Here is a 19013-nt window from a genome sequence, read left to right as displayed (position 1 = left end):
TGACTTCTGGGAGTTGTAGTCCTTCATTACGGGTGTAGAAATGGCGGCCTCCATGGCAGAAAGTTGTAGGGCGTCCCTGTACCTGGCCCGGAGCCTCCGAATGGCCAAGCCACGACTTGCTGCTCTCGCGTCTGGTGTCTGCCGTGTCTGCACGGGCCCAAGCCCGTTTCAGAGCCGGTTTCAGAGCACCGGGCCTTCCGAGCCCGGTGGGTTCAAGCCGCCGCCGAAACCTGTCATCGTGGACCAGCGCCGAGCCCCGGACGAAGAGAGAAGGTGAGGCGGCCAGGCCGCGTGCGAGTGCATGGGCGTGCGCACACTTTGATAGCTGCTTTGTAGCTGGGCTGCACGAAATCGGGTTCCGCGTCTGCCACTCTCTAGTTTCCGAAGGACGCAGGCTTAGATGACCTTTCCTCAGTTCTGTTTGTCCTACAATCCACCATGGTGAGAGTTGGCCAACAGATTCTGTCCAGGAGGAAGGATTTGGGGGAGGTTAGATGAACTCAAGCACGTGGATCCAACACACTCTTTTTTAGTTTCTGAGGGAAACGGGCCATGAGTTGATGCAGAAAACAGTGTGGACAAGCGGGGAGGTTCAGTGGTAAATCTGTCTCTTGTGCAAACCTGTCCACCCAAATCCATCCCTAGAACCCACAGAGGAAGCAGAGACCCTACTCCAAAAATTGCCTTCAAATCCCTACGTGGATGTTTTGGTGTGCACATCAACCTCAATACACAATAATTATGTATATGTGGGTGTGTGTCTCACCGTGTACATCAGGATGGCCTTGAACTCAAAAGAGATCTGCCTGCTTTTGCCTTCTAAGTATTAAGATCAAAGGTGGGTACCACCATGCTTGGTGGAAGGTTTCTTTTAAAGTCAGTTCTTTTGCAGTTGGTGATTTGTATGTATTTTCTCCATATTTATAGCTCGGTGGGAGACCTGTGCTCATAGGCTTTGCAGAGTGAGAGAAATGCAGTGTTTAAACTGTGACCAAATTGTAACAGATAGTAGTAGTGATGTGTCAGCGGTTCATCAATTTAAGCTCCAGTTTTGCTTTGTTTTTTTTTTTTTTAAGTATGATGACAATAAAACATCTAATTGCTTTCAGGATTAACTTATGCTGCTACCAGTCAGCTTGCCTGCGCTGTGACAAACACAAGAGACAACCAGCTCAAAGGGAACAATTTAGTTTGGCTCAGGGTTTGGACAGTTGTTAATTTTGCTTGGTCCTGGCCCTGTCACTTGGGCACTGCAGTGACACAGTACAGCATGGTAGGAAGCATCTGCTAGGTAAAGCAAAAGGAGAAGCAGAAAGGGGTGGGGTCTCTGTCTTGCCTTCAAGGGTAGATGCCCAGTGACATGCTTCCTCTACTGGGCTGAAACTCTTTAAAGCTTCCTAAGTAGCTTTAAAGCCCCAGTAGCTGCTCAGGATGACAGCTAAGCCCTTAGCACATATGCCTTCTTGGACAATAAGGTCCAGACCTTAAGGGCTACTTAGATGTTTGATTACCATTTAAACACAATGCCTGGTGAGTACTCGGGAGTGCTGGCAGTTTTCATGAGCATTAACGGTGGTTTTGGAAACCATGGTTTTAGAAATAACACTTCACTCCTTATTGAAAGAATGAAATACATGTACATTATACCCTTTTTTTTTTCTTATATTGGTCCAAATTACCTTTCATTTTTAATTTTTTTTATAGATTCCTGAGTCCTGAATTCATCCCTCCAAGGGGGAGAACAAACCCTCTGAAATTTAAGATAGAAAGGAAAGACATGCTAGACAGGAGAACGGTGCTTCCCATTCCAGAGTTCTATGTCGGTGAGTAACAGCAGGGTGTCCGTCAGCAGGTGTTGGGGCCTAATTTTCACTGCATAAAGATTATTCTTCAGATGTCTGGGTTTTGCTGTTAGTTATTTCTGACATACTAAGTTATAAACCTTATTCGTTCATTCCTGCATCTGTGTCAGACCTTGCTTCTCTTTTGACTCTGTAGGAAGCATACTGCGTGTTACCACAGCCGACCCCTATGCCAGTGGAAAAACCAGCCAGTTCCTGGGGATTTGCATCAAGCGATCAGGAAATGGCCTTGGAGCTACTTTCACCCTCAGGAACACGATTGAAGGACAGGGTATGTTTCTTCTTGAGCATCCAGAGAGTGAAACTGGGTTGTCCCCGAGAGATAATATGTGCTTTGTAGTGGATACAGATTTTTATTCACTGTGTAATGTGCTTTGGTGGAAATGTGGGGGTCATCTACTTTATTTTGAAGGCATCTTTTATTACATGGGCAACACACATTAGGACTAGGCTGGGCTAGGCATGGTGACATATATCTGTTATCCTAGCACAGGGATGTGCTGAGGCAGAAAGATTTTTAAGTTTAAAACCAGGTTGGACTACATAGTGAGAACTTGTCTAAATAAACATGGCGTCTTCAAGTGTGGAGACAGTGTATAAAGCAGTGAGGAGAGACTCCTGTTGTTCTTGTTAGTAGTGGTTTTTAATCAGGATCTTCCATGTAGGCCATGGATGGCCAGGAACTTGCTATATAAGTTGACCTCAGACTTGAAGTATCCTCCAATCTCTGCCTCCTGAGTACCAGGATTAGAGGATTAGAAGTGTGAGTCTTCACATTTAGCAGGATCATCTTTTAGTGTGCAAATACCTCCGAAGTCCACAGGGACAGACAGGATGGAGTTCTTAGGAGTTAGACTCCTAAAATGAAGGTCCCTATTTGCCTTATGTTATGACATGGTTACTACTGGGTTATGGTGTCAGAAGCAGTCACATGCCATGACTAACACAGCAGAACAAATGGTAAAGTTCTAGAAAGAAGAATTTAAACAAGGAAGTGTGTTTATTCTTATGGGTGCACTTCAGGGTTCTCACCAGCGAGGTTTTATCTTTAGAGAAACTGCTACCCTGAGAGCGGGTCTTCAAGGTGGATTTTGGAGGGTCACATTCAAAACAGTGCCTTGCTTACCAAGTTACTGTTTGTGCCAAGAGGGCCTTTCCCTGGTATACTAGTGTTGTTGTGATGAAACAGTATATCCAAAAGCAAGTGAGAGGGGACTGAGTCTGCACATCAGTTTATTGCTCTAAAAGACAAATCACCTGACATTCACTCCCTTTCTGTAGCCAGTGAAGTTAAGAGTTATTTCAGCTTACACATCTTCAGGTTGGTCTCGAGAGAGGCAGAAACCATGGCGAATGCTGCTTGCTGGCTGATTCGTGGGCTCTTTGTCAGCCAACTCTTCATACAGCCTAGGACCACCTGTCCAGGGATGGTACCTCCCACAAGGGACTAGGCTTTGTATATCAAATTGGCCCCACAGACATAACCACAGGCCAGTCCGATCTACATTGGTCTTCAGTCGAGGCTTTCTCTTCCCAGGGTAATGTATGTTGAAGAGGTGGGATAATGTATTTACATCACATCATTCAAATTTTCACTTTTCATCTTAAATGGGATTTAGTTTGGTTTGCTTTAATAATCTTCATCTTTAAAAATTACATGTATTTGCTCAATTTCCACTTGCTAGCTTCTTTTATACTGTACGGTAAAGTATTGCAGGAATCTGGACCTAAGTGATAGGTCCGTGACTTGAAGAAGCCTGTTCCCTTTTTAGGTGTGGAGATTTGCTTTGAACTGTATAATCCTCGAATCCATGAGATCCAAGTGGTGAAGTTAGAGAAGCGGCTGGATGACAACCTGCTCTACTTACGGGACGCTCTTCCCGAGTACAGCACCTTTGACGTCAATATGAAGCCGGTCCCACATGAGTCCTGCCAGGAAGTGCCTGTTAACAAGGTAGACAGTGTGCATTGCTCAGGTGTAAGTAAGACGCACCTGCAGAAGACCTGGGGGAAACTGTTGTGTGCATCTCACCAGCCCACCATTCCTGTTTTTGTTTTGCTTAGCTGAAAGTTAAAATGAAGCCAAAGCCATGGTCCAAACGCTGGGAACGTCCGAATTTCAACATTAAAGGAATCAGATTCGATCTTGCTTTAACTGAAGAGCAAATGAAAGAAGCCCAGAAGTGGAGCAAGCCATGGCTTGAATTTGATATGATGAGAGAGTATGACACTTCAAAAATTGAAGCTGCATTGTGGGAAGAAATAGAAGCATCAAAGAAGTCTTGATCCTGGGACTGGTCAGTGGTTCAACAGGTAATCATGCTTGCTGTGCAGGCCTGACCTGATTTGACTCTGGAACCCAGGGTGGAAGGAGAGTATGGACTCCTAAAAGCTGCCCCTTTGGCTTCTATGCCACACCCTTGCCTATGTGGACTGCAATTACACACACACTTAAAAAGTATCTTTCTTTTAAGCCCTTGTTCTGAGAATGCCTTTGGTTAATATATTGGCTCTCAGGATTTGGTTTGAAAGCCATTATGTCTGCTTTGTAAGAACACAGTGATTAAATGAGCATTCCTTCCTCACCTTTTTGTACCTAGCATAAAGTCTGCATTGTCAGTTTATTGCTCTAAAAAGAGAAACAACCTGACACTCACTCCTTTCTGAAGCCAGTGAAGTTAGTGTCACCAGAATAAGATGTACTGGGAGCAAGGGGAGTAGATTGGGGAAAAATCAGAAATACGTAACAGTGTGCAAGTTAAAATAGGGGCTGTAGAGGTGGCTCAGTAGTTAAGAGCACTTGCTGCTCTTACAGAGGACCTGAGTTTAGTTCCCAGCACCCAGGCCTATATGCATGTACATGGTTGTCCAGAGACCACATGTGGTAGTTTGAATAAGCTTGGCCCATAGGGAGTGGTACTTTTAGGAAGTGTGGCCATGTTGGAGATGTGTTTCACTGTGGTGGTGGGCTATGAGGTCTCATATGTTCAAGTCTGGTCAGTCAGGCTTTCCTAGCTGTTGTGTCAAGATGCAGAACTCTCAGCTTCGTGTCTGCCTGGACACTGCCATGCTTCCTGCCATGATGTTAATGGACTGAAGCTCTGAAACTGTAAGCCAACCTCGATTAAATGGAGTCTCTTTACAGCAATGAAACCATAGCTAAGACAACCCACCTGACATGGGTGCTAGGAATTGAACTCAAGTCCTTTGGAGGAGCAGTATGTGCTATCTCTCTAGTGTTAAATGTCTAGTTTTAACAGGCTCATTAACAGGTAGAGAAGAGTCCTGTTTTGCTATGTGGCAGTTTTAAGGAGAATGTGGGAGTCTTGAGTTGTCATTTGGCTTCATTTCCCACAAGTTTACAAAAGCCACTTGTGAGGAATTCCATGAGTAAAATTACAAGTGAAGTCTGCTAAACAGAAGACACCTCAGGGTACCTGGCAGGGCCAGTGTGGACTGGGTGATGAGTGTCCAGCAGGAAGGCAGTCAGAGAGAGTGTATTTTCTTATTTTCTATATGAATCGAATTTCAGCTCTTGGTGGTCACAACAGTCCCTCTATGGTTATGAATCAAATGTCAGCTCTTTGTGGTCACAACAGTCCCTCTATGGGGACAGAAGTGTACTTGGTATTCCATGCAGCTGAACATGGATTGGGAAGCTGGGATGCATCAGAGTAAAGGCTAACCCACCTGTGACATCACAGTGCTAGCCTGGACCTCAGGACCATTTTTCTGTTGAGCTGCTCTGCATTCTGTGTCTTCATTTTCCTGGCTGCTAACTCCTTTAAATTGAATTATTCTAGTTTCCAGAGATGTGCATGTGTGTGGACCCCCATGATCTATCTCATGATCAGGCTCATGAGTCCTTTCATCATGTGGCCCGTTTCCTCTTGAGATTGTCTGGCCTGTACTGTCACTCTGCTCTGAAGTTTCCACGTTACAGAATCTACTTAAATAGCATTTCAGTGCTGTGCTGAGAAACCCAGAGTCATTTGGGTTTCTCCTCCTTAGGTATGACTTGAGAGTATGCAGTTTTAGTCTTCATAGCAGTGAATCTCAGTGTTGTGTCTTGGTGCAGGTACAGGCACATTTCTACCATAGTTTAGGGCTTTGGGTAAGCTTCTCATGCAGTGACTCATGTTCTGGAGACTTGGCTCTTGTTGCTGGTTTTCTCTCCTCTGCTTCTGTTTTCCTGGAACCATTATTTGGAGTTTAGATACTGAGTACCTTTTTTATTTAAGTGTTTGCTTGGGTGACTGCATCGGATCCCCTGGAGCTGGAGTTACAGGTGGTTGTGAGTCGCCTGGTATGGGTGCTGGGAGGCAAACTCCACTGAGTCTCCCCAGTCTCTGCCTCTGAGACACAGGTCTCTGATTTCCCTTTGGAGTCTCCCGTTAGATCAGTAACTTCCCTGTTCAGGTGGATAGAAATCTGAGACGGAGCTAAGGCTCATTCAGTCATCTTGGTTTTTTTAATACTGGTCTGGGGATCCCCCACTGAGTAACATGGCCCTAGGTTGTTCTCCTGTATGTTTTATTTCCCTGAACCTGTTTCAGTGTTGACATTAAATTCATGTGTCAGTTTAAGGAGAGTAAGACTTTACCTAAAATTAGTTTTCTAATTCACGAACATGGTCTATCTCCATTTAAGCCTTTTAAGTTTTCTTTGTCAGGTGTGGTAATCCTAAGGCTTGGGAGGCAGAGGCAGGAGAGTTTCAAGATCAATGTCACTTACACTTCAGAATGAGACCCAGTCTCCACAAAAGAATAAGACAAAAGAACCATCAGAGATAGAGAATGAAAGTGTTTTGTTTCTGGGTACTAAAGTTTTTGTCATGGTCTCATGTATCCCCAGCTGGTTTGCAGCTCACTGGGTCTGTGAGTGACTCACCAGATGAGTGTGTGCACTTGCTGTGTCAGTTCCTAGGAGGCAGGAGTAACAACTTGGAAACAGCAGCAGAGTTCGCACCACAATATGTTTCAAAGAAGCTTGGAAGTTCACATTCCAGGCATAATGGAATTTAAAAGCGATAGCTTACTGTTTTGCATCCCATGAAAAACAGAGCATCTGCAGAGCTTAGAGGAATGAGAGCATGTGCATCCACATGTCCATCTCTAAGAATCCAAAGTTAGAGAATAGTTTCCACAAGTGCACTTTAACATTAAAAAATTTAGAAAATTTATATGTAGTAAAGTCTCTACCATTTATATACAAAACTTTCTGTACACATATACACATGCTTTTGTAATGAGCAAATATCTAAAATGACAACATGGAGAAAATAAATATAGGGTCATCATTGAGTTGCTTAACAAATATACTTAAGAACACTAATAAAATCATTGAGAAAAGTTCTTAATTTCTTAATTACCTCACTACCTTAGACAAATACATTTCTATATTTAAAGTAGCAATGGCCTTCTTAGTCCCACCACTAACCACACAGAACACAGCAAAAGCCTTGCTTGCTACCAGCTGATAACTTCGTTACCAGAGAAATCTTACACAAAATTAAAAGTTTTCTGAAAAGCTATTTGTCAGAGTACAGGCAAAAGGTCATTATTCCTGTAGAAAAAGAGGGACATTTCAAACGAATTACAGATGACCCAAACCAACACATCGCCATTCTTCAACAGGACTGGAGAACAGCTCCATGGTTAACATCTCTTCTGAGGACCAGGGTTTGGGCCCCAGCACATCATCAGGTGGCCCACAGCCTCCTGGATTCCAGTTCCAGAGGATCTGATGCCTTCCAGCCTCTACATGGAGGTAGTGCTAAACCCACCCAGGTACATACATGACCACACATATAAAAATAAATCTTTAAAAAAAATTTTTTTTCTTAACAAATTGACAATGAATTAAAATCTGGAGACTCACTAGCACCCTCTTGCACTGAGTTCAGACAACAAATCAGTACAGATTTTGGAAGAATAATTTGTATAGAAATGTGTTAACATTTAATAAAGATTTCCTCCTTAGCTGATTTGTAACCAGCTGGAGTTTGTTGAAGATGGCTTTGATTTGGGAGTGCTTTCTGTGTGTCAGCTTTCTTCGTTTCCTTCTCAGATTGGGGAAGGCTGACAGAAGCACACCGAGCTCCAGCTGCTGCTGTGCATGTATTTCCCTCAGACACAGCACCAGGAAGCCTTTCCACATACAAGGTGGGCACAGAGGGAACGAGGCATCATCAGCTGTGTACAAGGAGAGGAGCTTCGTACTTTGATTATGCACCTCCCACACAGTGCATTCAAACACTTGTAGTCTGGGCTGGGAGGGGCTCCAGGTGATGCTCTTCTCTGAGGGATTCAGCTTGATTCAGAGCTTTTATCTTCACCAGGATAAGGATTATTTCACTGACCTGATTCCTGAAAAACAACCAAAAAGCATTGACTCACCCCTTAGCAGCCAGGGTAGAGGCGCATGAGTCTTTAGCAGGCAGTGGGCCCTAAATTTGATCCTTAGCACAAAACAAGATGAAATAAAATGAAAGGAAAGAGAAAGTAGTAATAATAAAATACTCTAACATGTCAGAATGGAGTAGCAGTCGTGACTGAGGACCTAAGCCAGTATCTAGAACCACATACAATACAGAGATGCTGTTCCTTTTATACCTCGTCACATGCAGTGATGCTTCAGTTAAAGGCCAAGTGTTGGTCAGTCCCTAAGGCAGAGTGACACTAGCTAGCATGCCACAATGAAACATTACATGCTATTATGCTGCTGGTATGAAAAAACGTGCTGATAGTTCTAACAGCCTATTGGTAGTATCCTGTATCATTTGTATAAGCACACTGAAATATTGGCACAGACATAAAACTGCCAATGTCTTTTTTAGAATGACTACAGTTCCATATACCTCATGATTGTAAGTCCAATACACGGTATTTTGGAAAATTTGTATGTGGATGGCAATAAAAAGCACAACCCAGAGCAAGCCCGTCATCAGGGTCCCCACAGTATTGTGCTGTCAGCTTCAATGGCCACTATGCTGCCAGCTAGTGGGAACAGTCACATCGAGACTTCCTCAACAGTACAGAAGGACTCCAGGCATGTCCACAATGCCTGGCTTATGAGTACTTGGATTGAACCCAGGGCCTTTTGTTGCTAGGCAAGTACTCTGCCAGACTGGCTATATCGCAAGACCCAGATTTTAAAAATTATTGTAAATGTATAAAACTTACTTGCACAATCAATGCTTTGGAGGTGAAAAATTAAGTAAGCATTACCTGAATTCACTTGTGGATAATTTACGTGCAGACTGCAACAAAAACTGAATGAAGTTTTCGAGCTGGGGAATTGATGTCCTCATAGCAGAGTTCTCAAACCATCTTTCTGGTAGACATGCTGCTATCTGTCAGTCAAGACACATGGCAGGTTTACAAGATGAGAGCAAAGAAAGTTGAGATTTCTTTTTCCTGTGTCAATGGTAACATGGCATTAAACAGATCACTCTTCAGGGGCTGGAGAGATGGCTCAGTGGTTACCAGCATTGGCTGCTCTTCCAGAGGACCCACCTTCAATTCCCATAACCCATATGATAGCTCATAGCCATCTGTATCTCCAGTTCTAAGGGATCTGATGTCTCCTTCTGGCCTCGTCTGGTACTGCATTCATACAGTACAGACATACACAGAAGCACAATACCCATAAAATAACTGAAATAAAAACAACAGTTGATTAGAAATCATTCTTCATTGCTCTGCACTCTCCAGCAATGCTTACAGTTCCACAGTCTACACAGACATTTGGGAGAAGGAAACGACAGATGATCCTAAATCTATTGGATGGAAGGAAATTAATGGCAGTCTCTCTTTTATCCAATGTGCTATCCATGTCCCTAGAGGCCAAACAGACCAATACAGTTTTGTCTTGTAGAAAGACAAAACCACAAACATCCTTCTCCAAAAATAACATGAATTACAGAAGAGTTTTGGGAAAATCAGAAAAATGTTGGAAACAACTTCCTCAGAGCAACAGGAAGGAAAAGGAGAGAGCTCAACGAGGAGAGGAAAACAGTTCTTGGTTGTCACAAGACAAAGATCTGACACCAGAAAGGGGGAAACCAAAACACCAAACATGAACTATAAAGGAATACAAGGGCTAGAGTAAAGAAGTCCAGTGCAGCCTTCAAGGCAGTTGTACAAAATGGCGGTAGAGGATGTGACCTGGGTATGATAGGCGTCTAAGTCCAGCGTCTGAGAGGCCTGGGAAGTCCCAAGCCTGGGCAGCAGACACAGTCTGCCTCATAGATAGATAGATAGATAGGTAGATAGATAGGTAGGTAGGTAGGTAGGTAGACAGGCAGGCAGGCAGGCAGATAAAACAGTGATGGCTGGGTGTTGTTGAATGTGTAGGTGGTAGAGCAGGCATTTAAAGTGTGTGAAGCCTTGAATCTGACTCAGCAGCATCATCATCAACAAATGCAAGACAAAGCAGGTGAAGGCAAGGGAAAAAGGCTCACTGTATTAGTCTTTAATTGTCAAGGAAAAAAAAACCAGACGTGACTACAGAAGGCAGAGGCATGGAAGACTTGCTTGACAAGCTCTATCTGTTTCCCAAAGTTTTAGAACCAGTCTTGACTGGCTTGGAAGCTCCTCATTGGTATCTGTTTTCCCATGCTTTGCTATGTCACACGTGTCTGAACCAGCAAGCCTGTCCATATAGGAAGTACCACATATTGGCCTACGGCCTGTGGCTCAGCTCTGCAACACTGGGAGAGCTGTGGAGAAGCTGTGTAAACACACCTCCCCTTCACTACTTCTGAGTTGACCTTTACAGTCAACTTGAAAACAGTTCACACAAATGATTTAAATTTAAGAACTATGATAATGATGGGCCTGCAATGTGCTCCCAGCCTGGCTTCCTAAGCACCGTTTAATACCAGGACTTGAACATTATGAGCAGATCAGCTGTTTTGGGGACATTTGGGTATTACAGTATTTTAATGAAAACACTCTCTCTAGGTCCAAATACTTGAAACTTTGAATCTTGGTTCTGGGTAGGTGCTGCTGCTTTGGGATGTTACAGAACCCGTGGGAGGATGCACATCTGACTTTTAGCAGAAAGCGGCTATCAGCTTTGCCGCCATCTCAAGCCATATACCCTGACGTGAGACTTGTTTTTCAAAAGCCTACAACAGCTGAAGCATACTCTGATATTCCACATATTTTGGTTTGCTGTTTACTGCCCCCAGCTGCAAGGCGCACGTGGTATCCACGCCTGCAAGGCATGGGTTCACATGCTATCCACGTGCTATCCACGCCATACATGCCTGTAAGGCTTACGTCATATCCACATCTGCAAGGCATGTGGCAAAAGCCTATAATACCCCAGATTTCCCTTCAATAGAGAGAATATGGGAGACAATGAGAGAGACAATAAAGGAGAGAGAGACACAATAAACGAGACTTGAGACTTGATCAGAACCTCTGTCTTGTCACCATTCTTCGAGTCGCTTGCCCCACACTCTCTCGCTAGACCCGGACCTGTGGAACAGAGCAGGCCGTTACAGTTTGGCTGCCCAACGTGGGGCAGCTCGGGCATTACACACATCACATCACTGGGGATGGGATGAGGTTCACAGCCTGGCCCCACTGCCAGTTTGCTCTTTCTGTTTGTGGCTCAAGAAGAGATCTCTCAGTGTTCTCCTACTGTCAGGCCTTCCCCTCCATTATAGATTTGTAGTTTCTTTTGAAACTACAATCCCAAATATCTATCTTTAAGTCTTCTTTGGTCTTGGTGTTTTATTACAGCAACAGAAAAGTAACTAATGCAGGTAGCTTGCTTAAAATCTGTATGTCTGACTCTGATTGTTGTCCTAAGATAAATTCTTAGAAGTGAAAATTAAAAAATTTTAACATTGTCCTGGAGAGCTCTGTTGCTCCTGCCAACAGAGTCTGTTTTCCAGTGCCAGAGTCTACACGCTGCAGGACGCAGGCTTCTACAGCCCTAGAATGGCAGCGTCCCAGGCTCACTTCACAACTGGGCATTTTAGTTAAATGATAGCAGCAGAAGGCCCACTTTCCGCTTCTCAGTATGTTAACGAACATTACTCGGCTGGTGGTACCTAACTCTGCCACAGTTGGTAGGTTGTTTTTCATACCCATTTGTGGTGATTTGACTTGCATATTTTGGTGCCATTTCCAATAAGAGTCTTTGAATTATTTACTGGTTTGTAAAGGCTTTTAAAATTTGATGTGGATTTTAATCTTATGTGTTATAGCATCTTTCCTAGTTTCTAACTTAGTTCTGTAACTCTTTAATTATTAATGGCAAGTTTGGCTCCATACCTTTTGGGCTTGTTTTTGAGACAGGGTTTCTCTGTGTAGCCCTGGCTGTCCTGAAACTCACTCTGTAGACCAGGCTGGCCTCAAACTCAGAAATCTGCCTGCCTCTGCTTCCCAAGTGCTAGGGAAGTGCTAGTGTGCCACCACTGCCCAGCTGGGCTTGTTTTTTTTTAATTCAGTGAAGTATATCATATTTGTCAAATTATTTTGACAAATATATTGTCTTTTCTTATTTCTTCTGCCATTTAGAAATAACTCCTTTTCTTAAAACAATGACAAAAACCTTCTTTCTTTCCTTTTTTTTCCTGCCTCCCTTCTTGGTTTGTCTTGAGTACATGCTCTTCCTGCCTCAGCCTCTCAAGCACTGAGACTCCAGGTATGTGCAGTGCACAGCTGGCTCCTGACGTCATTTACTAAATGCTTCTCCCCATTACTGTTGTTTCAAACCAGAATCTGATTCTTAAATATCAAAATAGCTTCTGGCTTCTGCTCTGTGAAACTCATTTGTTTATTCATATGCAAGCTCTACAATTTTAATTACTTGTTTGTAATACAACACAGATTTCAATAACTAAATCTCGAAGATTTATTCTTGTCTCTGTGTGTATGTCCAAGTTTCTGAAGAGGCCAGAAGAGGGCACTGGGTTCCCTGTCAGTGCTTAAGTTACAGGGGTGAGGTGCCCAGTGTGGGGGACGATGAGCTAAACTCAGGTCTTCTACAAGAGCAGTATGCAGTCTTAACCACTGAGAAACTGTCCAGCCCCTGCCTAACTCTCAGTTCTTACTCTGTTGCTGCTTTGAGAGAGGGTCTCACCCTCTTGTAGCCCAACACTTCTACTACTTCAGTCTCTAGTGCTAGACGTAAGCCACCACACAGCATTATATATAAAAACGACATCATTAGAATTGGCTTCTATATAACTTACCTGGCTGCACTTCTTAACGATACCTGGTCCAAGGATGGCATTGGTAAGAGCGATAATAAGGTAGCGATTCAGCAGCTTCCCCAGTCCCAGATCTTGCAAGGTGTCATCTGGGAGAAGTCCATTCCAAAGAAGAATATTTTGGAAAAGCTAAAAGAAAATACCAAGTAATTATGTGTGTCCTCCCTCGCACCTATAGTGGTAAATAAAGAACTGGTCAGGCTCGCCCGCTCTCACTAGTTGGCCTTGTTGTACATGTCAGCTTTGGAATAGAAAAAAATCCCCAAGTAAATACCCGACTCTCGCCTCCACGCATGTGTTCATCCTGTTTCCACTCATGGGTAACCAACACCATTCTGCCCCATGTAACTCCACTGGAGCCTCTCCAGATCAATGTCCCACTGTAACCCATCCTTCCTATTGTCTGGGCCCACTAAATGTAAGACTGGTTGCCAGGATCAGAAAGCACTGTCAAGGCTGGTGCCCATGTGTAGGAAGCCAGGCAATGCCGAAACCTCACTGCTGATATGTAAAACAGGACAACACATGCATGCGTCTGCTGATACAGAGGATGAAGTGCCCTGCAGTGAGATCCACAAGTAAATACTGGTTTTAGGTGGAGGGCTGAATTCATAGGTTTCTGTGAGTTGTAATGTGAATTCTGAGTCTTCTGGTATTCTGAGTACTGAATGACACATACCATACTTTCACTGCCATTGGCCTCCCTGCCTGTCCGGAAAGCATCTTCCTGACTTGGCCATGATACACATACACACAGATTGCTCCTGCTAAGGACATTTATGTCCCTGTATTCTCAAACATGGTGGACACTTCAGTACCCCGTGATCCTTTAAATCACAATTTTGTTCCTGGGTTCATTGAGGCACAAAAGTTCACAATTCATTCCATCTCCACAGTTCTGTGCAGTTTACTACATCCAACACAGATTTTTCAATCTCTCCAAGCTGCATCCTCCTACGTCTCCTGCAACATCTAAGACTGACATAAGCACACGGTGCCACCAGCTGACACTTGCAGTGAGTCACTGAGGAGTCCTTTTGATGCTTCATCTGAAACAAGGCTGGAACCGATGTCCTTACGGTATCTACCTCCACTGACTTGGATTTGCCTTAACTGTAGCTTTTTGACCATCGGGTCACCAAAATTAAACTTAACCAGAGGCTTTTGTAGGGTCCATGAGACAAGAACAGCTTTTACATTTTTAAAGGACATTTCAAGACAAATCTTAAAAATAGTACTCTGCTTACCTTTAGAGCTCCCCAGAACTGTCTTTCTTGAAACTTGGAGTGTGGTGACATTTTTCCTTCTTCAGAGCTAACGTTAGACCGGTGAGGAGGGGAGGAAGAAATGGGGAGAGGGGAGGGAATACACAGGATCATTATTCTTTCTGAATAAAGCCTCAAAAGTAGGACTCTCATTTGTTTTGTTTTGAATTCTGTGTACATTTGTATCTCCATGTGTGGTTTGTACAAGGGTACAAAGGCTGGAAGAGCCATGGGAGACACTGGAGTGGAGTCACAGCTGGTCGTGAGCTGTCCGATCTAGGTGCAGAGAATCAAACCCCAGTCCTCTGGGAGAGCACTGCACACTCTAACCCACCAAGTGATCTCTCCAGGTCCCTGTTGTTTGTTAACTTATTTGTATGAATTAAGCAACTAAAGAGTCTAAATGAAAAATGAATCAAGGCACTCTGATGGTATCTCCCAAGAACTACAAATGCATCCACACTCAGCCAACAGCGGGTTTCTGCAAGTGAGTTTGGTAGACATGATTGCCTTTGCACAGTTTGCTTATAATCTCATCGTTGCTGGTAAGAGATTACCATCGATTACCATGCGCTGGTCAGTTACAGGACACCAGCATGCCAGTACTGGCTGGTTTTGTGTGTCAACATAAGCTAGAGTCAGCAGAGAGGTAGGAACCTCAATTGAAGAAATGGCTCCACGAGATCCAGCTGTGAGGCATTTTCTCAATAAGTGATCACTGGAGGAGGGCCATTGTGGGTGGTGCTATCTCTGGGCTGGTGGTCCTGGCTTATTTATAAGTAAGCAGGTGGAGCAAGCCACTAAGCAGTATCCTTCCATGGCCTCTGCTCAGCTCCTGCCTCCAGGTTCCTGTTCTTTCTTCAAATATGAATGCTTATGCCAAATAAACCCTTTCCTGCCTAAGTTACTTTTTAGTCACGGTGTTTTGTTGAAGCAATAGAAACTCAAACTAAGACAATGCCTATTGAGGAACTCTGAAAAAGTGCAGAAACTTACCTAAGGACATGAAATGACTTCAACTGTCTACTAAGTGAGAAAGGTACAAAACTGCTTGTACCCGCTTATAATATACTTCACCTGCTATTCATGGAGGGGAAATAAGGGCACAGCAGAAATGAGATAAATGGCAAAATCTACACTCAGAAGTCTAAGAGTAAATAAACGCCATTGTAGGGACTGGAGAAATAGTCCAGTGATTAAAAGCACTTGCTGTTCCTGCAAAGGACATAGTTTAGTTCCAGGCACGCACACAGTGGCTCACGACTGCCTGTAGTTCCCTCTTTAGGGGAGCCAATGCTCTCCTCTGACCTCTGCAGGCACCAGGTGCTCACATGGTACATACATACACATAGACAAATGCTCACAGTATAAAATTAAAAGCAAACAACCTTTTTTTATTTTAAAGATACACTTGATTTTAGTCAAAAGAGTCAGAAACAGCTGCCTTAAATATAAATAAACTGCACTCATATTTTGAACCATGTGAACATATTAGTTACCTAAAAGAGTACAAAACAAAACTTGCTGGGATGTATTTCTATTTTCAAGTATCTTATCTCTTCCTGACTCACATGAATCAGGAAGCTCAAAGTCCTGTCCCATGACCCCCACCTTCCATCCTGGGAGGATCATTGGGTGGCTACAGCTCAAGGGCAGTGTCTTACACCACCCTACTCCCCACAAAAGAAAAGCTATTTTAAACAGTATAAACATGGAGAGCTCTTACCTCTTTGGGTATGGAGGAATAAAAACATCGTCTTCTACTGACTTCTTCATTCTTGCAACAATAGATTTAAGTAAGTCCTATTAAAAATTTGAAAAGCATCAGCAAGCCATAATTGGAAATACAATAACTAAATTAAGTAATCTTAATGGTGCAAATTGGTCTGCAGTTAGAACCAGATGTTACAATGCTGTAAGAACCTTAGGAGATGTATGGGTTGTCACTAAATCACTTCACTGCTCTACTGCATTTTGTTGCATGAATACTACTCATTAGACATTTGATGGTTTCCAATTCAGGGGTTCATTATACTTAATGATGCTATAAAATACCTTGCAGAAGTTTCAGTGTGCGCAAGAACAGTTAATAGGTATACACAATGAAATGGAATTGCTGGAATACAGCTCATGACCTTGTATCCAACTTGTAGAGAATGTTAAACTAAGATGGTAGTATGTGATACCAGAAACCAGTGGCTGGGAGATCATAGACCTAGGGGCAACCTTCCCACTATGGTTTAGCTAACTGACGTGGTATCAAACTACAGCCTAGATATTTATGTGTATCCCCATAGACACATGCTCCTCACACTTAACCGGAGAAGCTTGTCTTTGCAGTAAACAACAGTAAATGCAGACACCCATGTGCTCAGCCCTAAAGAGTGCATTTCTACCACCCTCTTTAAGGAATGCCATGGAAGAGAGAATGGAAAGAAAGTCAGAGCAGAAGAAAGGGAGAAGAGATATGAAATGCTATCTTTAGGACATGGCACAGTCATTGCAAACATGAGATCTGAGCAGCAGAGGCTGCCTACACAAGACTGGGCTTGTCAAGAGCCAGTCATGGATTGGAGAGACCACAGAGCCCTAGCCCTCCCTGATGAACTACTGGCAACTGATGGATTCCAGGGAAAGAACAATTACTGGAGTCCATAAGGCTACAATAGATAGTTCTAAATCCATGGGCACACATAGTCCTGGGTAGAATCAGATGGTCACAAAAGAAAGGGACCTGTGAGAGGAGGAGGAGGAGGAGATGAGATGAGGTGTGTGTGTGTGTGTGTGTGTGTGTGTGTGTGTGAGAAAGAGGTGGGGGGGGTGATAGTAAGCAATGTACTACATACACATGAAATGGTCAAAGGACGAATTTAATCAATAAAGAGTAAAACAAGAACAAAGCCAAAGTAACCACAAAATCCAATAGTAGTGTCCCATTTGTAGTACTAGCTGTGTCTGAGGGGAGTCCTGCTTTCTTCCAAGCATGGTGGCACATGCTGGTGATCCCAACACAAGGCAGGCAGATCTCTGTGATTCCAGGCCAGTCAAGGCTACACACCTGCCATCCTTACTGCACCTTGTTTCTCTTAGCTTTTTTTTTTTACTCTTTGCAAATCTGGGGATGTAGTCCCATCTCGATTTTCCTGAAGAACAGGGTTTTATTTCTTTTTCCATTTAATTATAAGTACCATATATCTTAAGAGCCCTATATCAATTTTTAGACCATTAAGAACAAAACTCAAATTTTATTTTACCCCATATTTTACATTCCTTGAATTCTGACTTTCTAGGTAGTATCTTCACACAATAGAATGTGAGCATGTATACATTATTTTATTTACTTTTGTGGTATTGGAAGTTGAACTCGGGTCTCGCGCATGCTCGGCAAGCACTCTCACTGAGCTAACCCCAGATCTGCAGCTACCGTTACCTGTTTGCTTCTACTGACGTCATTTTCAGAAGCGAACTGTTCAAAAGCCACTCTGCAGTGCGTTGTTAAACTTCTTGTCTGTGAGGTTGACATGGGGTCCCAAATGATCTCTACAAAATCTGAAACACATTTCAGTGGTTGTACACGCTGCTAGATCATGTACAAATAACCAAAGTCTTTAGCATATCCTGTTCCACTCCATATCAGGTTAAGACCCATGGCTAATCATGACATTTCTTATTTGCATATACTCCAGATTTCTATCATTACCATTTACTTTTTGTGTACACCTTCAATATTTTTCCTCCTTGGATTTTGCTACACCTGTTGGGTTAACCTACAACCCTTGCTAAATTCACCTTCACACTAACTCTTCCTGTAATGTGTAGCTAAAATGTAGCTTTAAAGAAAGGTATACTAAACTAAATTTCCAAAATTCAAGTAAGCCTCCGTGTTAGGCAGCAATTACTTCCCCTGGCCTGCTCGTTTGTCCAGTTGATTTACTGGTTCTTATTTTCAGTTGAAGGATCTCTCTACTTCCTTCTTCTCCCTGCCCTCATGAGTTTGTACGCATGTTGACATGTGTGTGGGTGCTTGACTCTGTGTGTGTGTGTGTGTGTGTCTGTCTGTCTGTGTGAAGCTTGAGGCTGATGGTTGCCAGTTTGGCACGCCAGCTTGCTATTGGGATCCTCTGTCTCCATGTTACAAACACTTGGTTATAATACCACCATGCTTGCCATATTTTTATGTGAGTTCTGGGGATCTGAATGCTGGCCCTCACTATTGATGGCAACAGTTTTAAACACTGCACTATCTTCCAGCTCCAAACCCCTAGTACTTTCTCCAGTACTGTCCACTGTCTTCTTTCCTTTTAAAATAAAATTCCTCAAAGTACTGCCTAGATGTCTCCTCATATTTTTCTTTCTGTTTGTTTCCGGAATCCTCTCAATTATGCCTTTGCACCTTCCACAAAGTGGAGAGTGCATCTCTCAAGTCACACAGGACATTTGCATAGCCAGCTTCAAAGTTTGACTCTAATCCTGTGTGACTACTGTCAACAACTACAACTAGGCCCTACCTTTCCTCTTGGAAATACTTTGAGAAATACTTTGACTGTCCTCTCTGGTCTTTGCTGTTACTTCTGTGATTTTTTTAAATGCTAAAAGGACCTTAGGACTGAGGTCATTTCCATATCGTTCCTTCTTGCATTCACTTCCTTAATA

At 43.2% G+C, this 19013-nt stretch overlaps 2 protein-coding genes across 7 annotated transcripts in view; one reads left to right on the top strand and one right to left on the bottom strand.

Moving 5' to 3' along the window:
- Positions 1-14504, top strand: Mrpl19 (mitochondrial ribosomal protein L19). 4 transcript variants are annotated; one of them, XM_076939929.1, is made up of 6 exons: positions 1-273; positions 1705-1823; positions 1999-2133; positions 3635-3816; positions 3927-4175; positions 14040-14504. In XM_076939929.1, exons 1-5 carry the CDS (start codon positions 41-43, stop codon positions 4146-4148), a joined length of 891 nt encoding a protein of 296 aa, XP_076796044.1. In that variant the 5' UTR covers positions 1-40; the 3' UTR covers positions 4149-4175; positions 14040-14504. The 4 variants fall into 4 exon arrangements, with proteins under 4 accessions (XP_076796044.1, XP_034367440.1, XP_034367439.1 ...); XM_034511549.2 differs by having other exon boundaries at positions 13992-14504; XM_034511548.2 differs by lacking the exon at positions 14040-14504 and adding an exon at positions 7499-7878.
- The window catches only part of Gcfc2 (GC-rich sequence DNA-binding factor 2), a 37486-nt gene continuing 26269 nt past the window's right edge, over positions 7797-19013 (bottom strand). For 2 of the 3 annotated variants that reach the window (XM_034511543.2, XM_034511544.2), the window contains 6 exons: positions 17791-17909; positions 16087-16163; positions 14343-14409; positions 13078-13224; positions 9092-9216; positions 7797-8230 (listed from right to left, as the gene is read on the bottom strand). In XM_034511543.2, coding sequence (XP_034367434.1) covers positions 8113-8230; positions 9092-9216; positions 13078-13224; positions 14343-14409; positions 16087-16163; positions 17791-17909 — 653 coding nt within the window. In that variant the 3' untranslated portion in view covers positions 7797-8112. Of the gene's footprint in view, positions 8231-9091; positions 9217-13077; positions 13225-14342; positions 14410-16086; positions 16164-17790; positions 17910-19013 lie in introns of those variants that run through there. The other variant, XR_004607599.2, reaches the window with a different exon arrangement.

The sequence above is a fragment of the Arvicanthis niloticus genome, chromosome 9, assembly GCF_011762505.2.
Source record: "Arvicanthis niloticus isolate mArvNil1 chromosome 9, mArvNil1.pat.X, whole genome shotgun sequence".
Lineage (NCBI taxonomy): Eukaryota > Metazoa > Chordata > Mammalia > Rodentia > Muridae > Arvicanthis > Arvicanthis niloticus.
Note: the sequence above shows the minus strand (reverse complement) of the source record. Positions and strands in the feature narration are given on the sequence as shown.

What these genes read in the sequence shown, in the direction of transcription:
- Mrpl19 (XM_076939929.1), top strand. Translation starts at nt 41, where the DNA reads ATGGCGGCCTCCATGGCAGAAAGTTGTAGGGCGTCCCTGTACCTGGCC. An exon ending in CATTCCAGAGTTCTATGTCG is followed by an intron (nt 1,824 to 1,998) that starts GTGAGTAACAGC and finishes TTGACTCTGTAG; the next exon opens with GAAGCATACTGCGTGTTACC. An exon ending in AGGAAGTGCCTGTTAACAAG is followed by an intron (nt 3,817 to 3,926) that starts GTAGACAGTGTG and finishes TGTTTTGCTTAG; the next exon opens with CTGAAAGTTAAAATGAAGCC.